This window comes from Zea mays, chromosome 9 (genome assembly GCF_902167145.1).
Source record: "Zea mays cultivar B73 chromosome 9, Zm-B73-REFERENCE-NAM-5.0, whole genome shotgun sequence".
In the NCBI taxonomy this organism is placed as follows: Eukaryota; Viridiplantae; Streptophyta; class Magnoliopsida; order Poales; family Poaceae; genus Zea; species Zea mays.
In genome coordinates this window covers 97,749,747-97,758,224 of record NC_050104.1, presented here as the reverse complement: position 1 = coordinate 97,758,224, position 8,478 = coordinate 97,749,747, and the positions used below count along the sequence as shown (strand labels likewise).

Genomic DNA, 8,478 nt, shown 5'->3' with positions numbered 1-8,478 from the left:
AGTCGGTAGGCTTGTCATCTTTGGGCTCGTTGACGAAGGACTCCTTCTCCTTATCGTTGATCACTATCCCCTTGCCCTTAGGATCCATCTCTTCGGGCGGTTAATCCCTCTTCTTGAAGAGAACGGCTCCGATACCAATTGAGAGCACCTAGAGGGGGGGGTGAATAGGTGATCCTGTAAAACTTAAAAACTTAAGCTACAAAACTTTGATTAAGTGTTAGCACAGTTAATGCCAAGTGGCTAGAGAGAAGATCTTGCACAATACGATAACTACAAGGAGTTCAACACAGAGAAGACACAGTGGTTTATCCCGTGGTTCGGCCAAGTACAAAACTTGCCTACTCCACGTTGTGGCGTCCCAACGGACGAGAGTTGCACTTAACTCCTCTCAAGTGATCCAATGATCAACTTGAATACCACAGTGTTATGCTTTTCTTTTCTTATCGCGTTCGCGAGGAATCTCCACAACTTGGAGTCTCTCGCCCTTACACTTGAAGTTCACAAAGAAGCACGGAGTAAGGGAGGGAAGCAACACACACAAATCCACAGCAAAATGCGCACACACACGGCCAAGAATCGAGCTCAAAAGACTATCTCAAAGTTCTCACTAGAACGGAGCTCGAATCACTGAGAATGACAAACGAATGCGCAAAGACTGAGTGTGGATGATCAAGAATGCTCTAAGGTTGCTTGGTGTTCTCCTCCATGCGCCTAGGGGTCCCTTTTATAGCCCCAAGGCAGCTAGGAGCCGTTGAGAGCAAATCTGGAAGGCCAATCTTGCCTTCTGTCGTCGGGTGCACCGGAAAGTCCGGTGCACACCGGACACTGTCCGGTGCACACCGGACACTGTCCGGTGCCCGATTTCCTTCCTAAAATGGCGCGGCCGACCGTTGCAGATCTGGGAGCCGTTGGCGCACCGGACATGTCCGGTGCACACCGGACAGTCCGGTGCCCCCTTCCGACCGTTGGCCCGGCCACGTGTCGCGCGCAGATTCCGCGGCCGACCGTTAGCCCGGTCGACCGTTGGCTCACCGGACAGTCCGGTGCACACCGGACAGTCCGGTGAATTTTAGTCGTACGCCGTCGGCGAATTCCCGAGAGCGGCCACTTCACGCCGAGTCAGCCTGGCGCACCGGACACTGTCCTGTGCACCACCGGACAGTCCAGTGTGCCAGACTGAGCAGAGTCTTGGCTGTACACAGCCAAGCCTTTTTCACCTCTTTTCTTTTCTTCTTCTTTCTGTTTCTAACACTTAGACAAGTATATTAGTACACAAAACCAATGTACTAAGGCTTAGAAACATACCTTTACTCTTGATTTGCACTTTGTCCATCCATGAGCATAAATTCACATTTAAGCACTCGTGTTGGCACTCAATCACCAATATACTTAGAAATGGCCCAAGGGCACATTTCCCTTTCAATCGCAAGCGAATAATAAAGTGAGACACGCGGATTTGTTTTACCGAGGTTCGGTTCTCTCAAACCTACTCCCCGTTGAGGAGGCCACAAAGGCCGGGTCTCTTTCAACCCTTACCCTCTCTCAAACGGTCCCTCGGATCGAGTGAGATTTCTCTTCACAATCACTTGGAACACAAAGTTCCCACAAGGACCACCACAAGATTGGTGTCTCTTGCCTCAATTACAAGTGAGTTTTGATCGCAAGAAAGAATCAAGAAAGAAGAAAGCAATCCAAGCGCAAGAGCTCGAAAGAAACACAAGCAAATCACTCTCTCTAATCACTAGGGCGTTGTGTGGAATTTGGAGAGGATTTGATCTCTTTGGTGTGTCTAGAATTGAATGCTAGAGCTCTTGTAAGTAGTTGGGAAGTGGAAAACTTGGATGCAATGAATGGTGGGTGGTTGGGGGTATTTATAGCCCCAACCACCAAACTAGCCGTTTGGTGAGGCTGTCTGTTCGATGGCGCACCGGACAGTCCGGTGCACACCGGACATGTCCGGTGCGACAGCCACGTCACCAAAGTCGTTGGGTTCCGACCGTTGGAGTTCTGACTTCTGGGCCCGCCTTGATGTCCGGTGGCGCACCGGACATGCACTGTAGATTGTCCGGTGCGCCAGCATGGGCGTGCCTGAACTCTGCGCGCGCAGCGCGCGCATTTAATGCGTCGCAGGTAGTCGTTGGCGCCGAAATAGCCGTTGCCTCGCTGTTACACTGGACAGTCCGGTGTACACCGGACAGTCCGGTGAATTATAGTGGAGCAGCTGAGATGAATTCCCGAGGCTGGCGAGTTCCGGAGGCCGCTCTTCCTTGGAGCACCGGACATGTCCGGTGTACACCGGACAGTCCGGTGAATTATAGCGGAGTTGCCTCTGGAATTTCCCGAAGGTGACGAGTTTGAAGTTGGAGTCCTCTGGTGCACCGGACATGTCCGGTGGCACACCGGACAGTCCGGTGCGCCAGACCAGAGGTGCCTTCGGTTGTCCCTTTGCTCTTTGGTTGAACCCAATACTTTGTCTTTTTATTGGCTAAGTGTGAACCTTTAGCACCTGTATAACTTATGCACTAGAGTAAACTAGTTAGTCCAAATATTTGTGTTGGGCAATTCAACCACCAAAATTAATTAGGGACTAGGTGTAATCCTAATTCCCTTTCATAAACTCTATCCGTCGAGTCCGTTTGCTTGTGACTTAGTTTGGGACCCTCCTTTTCTATTGAAAGGGGTTCAGATCGCTGGGGACCAAGACTGAAGGAAAAGGCGTTTGTCCTCTAGGGTGGTCCGGAGCTGTGTAGCCGCTTAGCCTGGTCCTGTACCCTAAGCCTACATACTTCACCACTCTTGAACAGGTGGCCTATTACCTGGAACTGGGTCCCTAGAGGCCCGGACCTCCTTCTAGCTTACAGGTTGGCTTCCTAAACTCTGCTCGTCAAGCCCGGTTGCGCATCTCAAAGGATCAAGTGCAACAGAGTGTGGGTCCCATGGGTGTGTTACTAAACATCAATCTTGAGTCATATGCAGGGCAAAATCCTGGTTAGGCGGTAGCCGAGGCGTCGGGTAGAACACCAAGAGACACCCACACCAAGTGCTAGCGACCTAAACCATGACATGGGGGCTCGGGCCCACCAGTCATATGTAGTGGGTGGCAGGCGTAGGTGTGAAAAGGCGGGATATGAACCGTCGGGCGCACGACACACACAATGAGTACCTTCTCAGGAATCCCTGTAGTGATAAAAACCGATTTTACTGCCACGATGGTGGCCAACGTTATGCCCATGAACCAGGCGTGGGAGCCGCAGGTCAATGAGCTGCATCGACATAAGCGACAGTAAGTGATCTGACGGTAAGCGTGACAGCGAGCGTGACACCGTTGTGCGCTAGTCACAATCAAGTTGCTTGTAGCAGGATCACAGTTATGCCCCCCCCACTTGCGAGTTCGTAACCTCTCCCGAGGTGGGCTCGGGGGCCACTGTCGATACCCCGTAACTAGGGTACTCTCTCCTACTGTGTCAAGGCAGATACCTGTGCGGTTAGCTCTAACCACATGCTAAAGAACTAAGCAGCCGGGCCCACGGGACCGGACCTCGACTGACAAGGACCGCTGGCCTTGGAACTCGCTCTCTGCTCAGGGACAGATCCGGTGCTGCCACGTGTCCTAGAAGAGAAGATGCCTAGGGACTACTCCCATAGGTCTGGACCCCATGGGTGGGGCCCGAATCCCCACGTATGTCGTCCGGACCCCATGGGCGGGTCCTGAATCTCCACGTATGCCGTTCGAATTTATTGTATTGCATTGTGTGTAGTGTCGTATTATTGGACATTCTTTTCTTTCGGTTGAACTGCGTATATATTGTTAGGATTGAATTTTGTGTATTGATGGATTTATCATTGAAATTTGTGATTTTTTATTGCTGATTGTAGCAATGAGAGCACAAAGCAGTGTAAAACTCGACTCACTGAAGAATTCTATGAGATATTAAGGTCAATGATTATATATATTATTTATTTTTATACATTAATTATGCACTAACATTTTTATTAAATAATTTATGTGTGATTGTAACAGAATGGACATCGTACCTGTTACAATATAATAGCCCTCCCTTTACTTCATTCATGTTCTGCATTCCGGTCTGGTCGTCTGGAGAGGAGGTCTCCTATGTTCTGCGAGACAGCGAGAGCGATACAGTAGTCTGGTACGCCTCTTCCCGTATCCGTAGCGTCGACGCTGCTGCCTGCTGGGAAAAATTCGTGGGCTGACCGTTGCCACAAACGGCCCAAGCGACGCAAGCCTCCCTGCAGGCTGCAGCACGGAGCTCGCTCGCTGCTATCTGTCTTAGCCATCCGTCCGCAGCCTATCCAATTCCATTCCAAATCCGCAGTCCGCAGACGAGAGTGGAAGCGGGGCACAGACAGAGAAGCCAATGGCGCTGTCCCTCTCCCTCGCGCGCCCCGCGCCCCTCGCCGTTTCCGCCGGCGCAGGAGCCAGGAAGCTACCCGCAGCCAGCCTCGCATTCCCGGCGAAATCCTTCTTCGGCGCGCCGCTGGCCGCCACCGCGGCCTCCGTCGCGTCGCCGCTCCCGCGCAAGCCGGCCACCTCCACCACCTCGCTCGAGGTCGTCGCGGCGGGGAAGAAGGGCTACAAGATGAAGACGCACAAGGTTCTTTCCTGCTATCTCGTCCTTGGTTCCTGAGAGTCATCGGGTTGTTCGGTGCCTTTTGCTGATTCGTGTCTCGGTCGGTTCTTTGTGTGTCGTCGCTCGTCAAGGCGTCGGCGAAGCGGTTCCGGGTGACGGGGAGGGGCAAGATCGTGCGGCGGTGCGCCGGGAAGCAGCACTTGCTCGCCAAGAAGAACACCAAGCGCAAGAAGAGGCTCTCGAAGATGGTATTCTTCTTTCCTCCCTCCACTCCCACTCTAGTGCCGCTCAAATTTTGTTCAGCTGCTTCTTATGTCGCAGCTAATGACGGCTTGCATATTAGTTATTGCCTGTTTTAATAGCTGTACATAGAAAACAAGTCCGGTGCGTCTCCGTAAATTAGATGCTAATGTCGATTTTTTTATGTCAATAGCACATTGCGCTCTCGTATTTTAATTGCTCGATAGGTTTATTGTGATAACGTTGCTGGAAACTGGAAAGGCGAAATGGAGGGACGTCCGGACTGGGGTTTGTTTTGCTGATGTGCTCTGGGGTGCTACCTTTGTTACTTTCTTGGCATCTCGTTGTCTCCTACTCATTAGGATGCACAGTCTGTTCCTCGATCATCAAATGTGTGTGAGGGCCAATAGATGGCATGAAAAAGCTTTTGGCTACAATTGAACTTGTCGAAGTTCACAGATTATTATCATGGTCCTTATATAACGTTTGTTTCTGAAAATGAACTGTTTTACTTGTACACATAAAATTACCTCTGGAAATAGGCATTACAATTTTCAGAAAGAAGTGGGTGTGGGTGTAAAACGTACTGACCTATGAACATTTCTAGTTTTACTCCACTATTGTTAGTCAGCTAATGTATTGGGGGAGTGCTGCCCATGAATTAGACATCCTGTTCTTCCATTTTTGTGTTGTGATAATAACTTTCAGATTCATCAAGAATGTAAGGGTCTTAGAAGTTAGAACTTGTTCTACTGTAGAATTTGGTGATAATTGAATAGCGAGGATATTTCTCCTCGATGGATCCCCTCCATTTACCTGTCCACCAAACCAGCACTAGGAATCCTGATTTCCCACTAATCTGCACTTTAGTTTTTTTCTGATTAAGTCCAGTCTTTCCCATCCTTCACGCATCCTTCACGATGAATGCTGTAGAATTTGGTTATGTCATTCTTATGAATCCTGATTTCCCACTAATCTGCACTTCAGTTAGTGTGTGCTTAGCTGCTTTCTTTTGTGAACCGGGCTATATTAGAGAGGTGTAGTTTTTTCAGATTAAGACATTAAGTCCAGTCTTTACCATCCTTCACGCATTCATCGTAGTAGTCTGATGTACTGCTTCACACACACACACCTAGCAGTTGATGTTGGCATCCCATGGGCATGGGGTGAAGCAAAATTTCTATTTTTTTGTGACAGAAAAATTATTAACCTCTGTCCATAAAGTTGCGGGCCATTTTCAATGTATCCTTGAAACCGTGGCAATTCCATTTGCAGTCTGAACTTGACGTTTTCTTTTCTTCTTAAATCACACTGCTATATATTTTTTTCAGGTGCAAGTCAACAAGAGTGACTACGACAATGTTACGGGTGCACTGCCCTACCTCAAAGTGAATAGGAAAGCAAACTGAGAGCTACGTGGTCTTCAAAAAATCATTAAGTTTCGTTCCACCAAATTGTAATTTTGTGTATCTTCCACTGTATTTCCTTCTCAAAAATACTGAGGCATCATTTCAAAGCAAGCAAAAAACAACTCCTGGTATCAACAGTATAGCGATATTTCAGAATGAGGTGCACTGCTTGCTATAGTTGTTATTTAGTCGCAAATATGTGCAAGTAAGAGTGGCACTTGAGCCATTAGCTCCTCTTAGGATATGGCCAGCAGATCGTGTATATGGCTGTGCAAGACACTGTTTTGCACCATTTTATATATAGACTGCATTGTTTACATGATGAAGCTTGAAATAGGATATGGGATGAGTGCAACTGCTGGAGATAGCCTCAGGGAGCTAAACTTTTCACTGGTCTGTCTTAAACCTTAATCTAATGGTTTTCATCTGTATTGCTGGCTGCCAAATTGTGGACGTTTTTTGGGTAACCAGTTTCATGACCAAATTTCAGTGACGCCAATGCTTGTCTTTAAAAAAATCGTATTTTGCAAAAAAAAATTTGTAGTCACCAACCAAATATGTGTAACAAACTTTCTTTCCTCTGCTTTGTGATCTCCAAGTTCATCTTAACTATCTGCTTTGGGAATAACAAATGATCGATTCGGCCCTATTTAGCTCTCCTTTTCCTAAAACCCACAAACCTATTTGTAGTTTTGTACACCGCCATAGCTGTCAACAATGAATGTTGATCCGAGATAGGGAGAGGGTGAAATCACGAGATAAACCTAAACATACCATCTGACTGTTATCTAGTATTCTACTAACCAACCTAAAGAGTTTTGCTGGCTAGAACAAATCCTATGATCTAACCTATGCACTGCTTTAGGAAGTAAAGGCACATAAAACACACAAGTGCTAGCTCGCGGATCTCTATTCCATTTTGAAGCTCCACAGAGGATATAATTTTGGTCACAACTCATAAGGTTTGTCAGATCACGGTCTTGAGCTCGCTGCAATGCGTCATGAAAGGGTCTCCTATCGCTGAATAAGTGTGTTCATGATGTTCCATACAACGCTTGAGGGTAGATATATCGATAGTGCATTAGTGTAACGTGTTGACCCTTTTTAGTACTATGACAAAGGGTCGTGGTCAGCAATGGACCATCATGTTTGTTTTGGTTAATAGGTGGATTCATCTATATTTATACCACTATATAATCTATTCGTCTAAATTTTACAAAACCCACCCAACCAAATCATCTCCACACCCATGACCTCCATTAAATCCGTCAAACAAAGTGCACCCAGACTTAACACGCCATCAAAACTAACAGTTCAGATTGCTGAATAACCCCTTCTCCCTTACTCACCCGAATCCAATGGACAAGATTATTTCGATCATCCTTCATCCCTACCCCTCCCCTGCGACTGAAAGGGAAATAGGGTTAACATTTTCCCAGTATTAATTTTGGTGGTTGAATGCCCAACACAAATATTGGACTAACTAGTTTGCTCTAGATTATATATTCTACAGGTGCATAAAGGTTCAACACAAACCAATAAAAGATCAAAGTTAGGGTTCAAAAACAAAAGAGCAAAGAAACCGAGTGTGCCCTGGTCTGGCGCACCGGACTGTCCGGTGCACCAGGACCGTACAGTTCCAAACTCGCCACCCTTGGGTTTCTCTGGACGTGCTCCGCTATAATTCACCGGAATGTCCGGTGCACCAGCGGAGCAACGGCTACTTCGCGCAATGGTCGCCTGCAAAAAAGCTGAAGAATCAGATGAACAGTGCGCGGCAGTGCGCGGCAGAGCAGAGCCGCCCGTTAGAGGCGCACCGGACACTGCGCAGTGCATGTCTGGTGCCACTAGAAGACAAAGCCTCCAATGGTCAGAGGCTCCCGAACCCTAACGGTTGGGTGACGTGGCTGGCGCACCGAACAGTGTCCGGTGGCACCGAACTGTCCGGTGCGCCCATCGACACCAGCCCTCCCCAACGGTTGTTTGGTGGTTGAGGGTTATAAATACCCCTCAACCACCTCCACTCCAAGCATCCAAGTTTCCAGCACTTCACATTCAATACAAGAGCTAGTGCATTCACTCCTAGACACAAATCAAAAGAATCAAAGCCTCTCCAAGTGCCAAATCCACTCCAACCACTTAGTGACTTGAGAGAGAGTTTGTTCGTGTTCTTTGAGCTCTTGTTTCTTGGATCGCTTTCTTCCTTCCTTATTCTTGTTTTCAAGTGACTTGTAATC

At 47.9% G+C, this 8,478-nt stretch overlaps 1 protein-coding gene across 1 annotated transcript; it reads left to right on the top strand.

Moving 5' to 3' along the window:
* The first annotated feature begins 4,333 nt into the window (after positions 1-4,333).
* LOC542046 (50S ribosomal protein L35, chloroplastic-like) lies at positions 4,334-6,592 on the top strand. The gene is given in 3 exon segments (NM_001111686.1): positions 4,334-4,616; positions 4,724-4,840; positions 6,164-6,592. Coding segments are annotated over 3 exon segments (432 nt in total). The 5' UTR covers positions 4,334-4,379; the 3' UTR covers positions 6,242-6,592.
* The last annotated feature ends 1,886 nt before the right edge of the window (positions 6,593-8,478 follow it).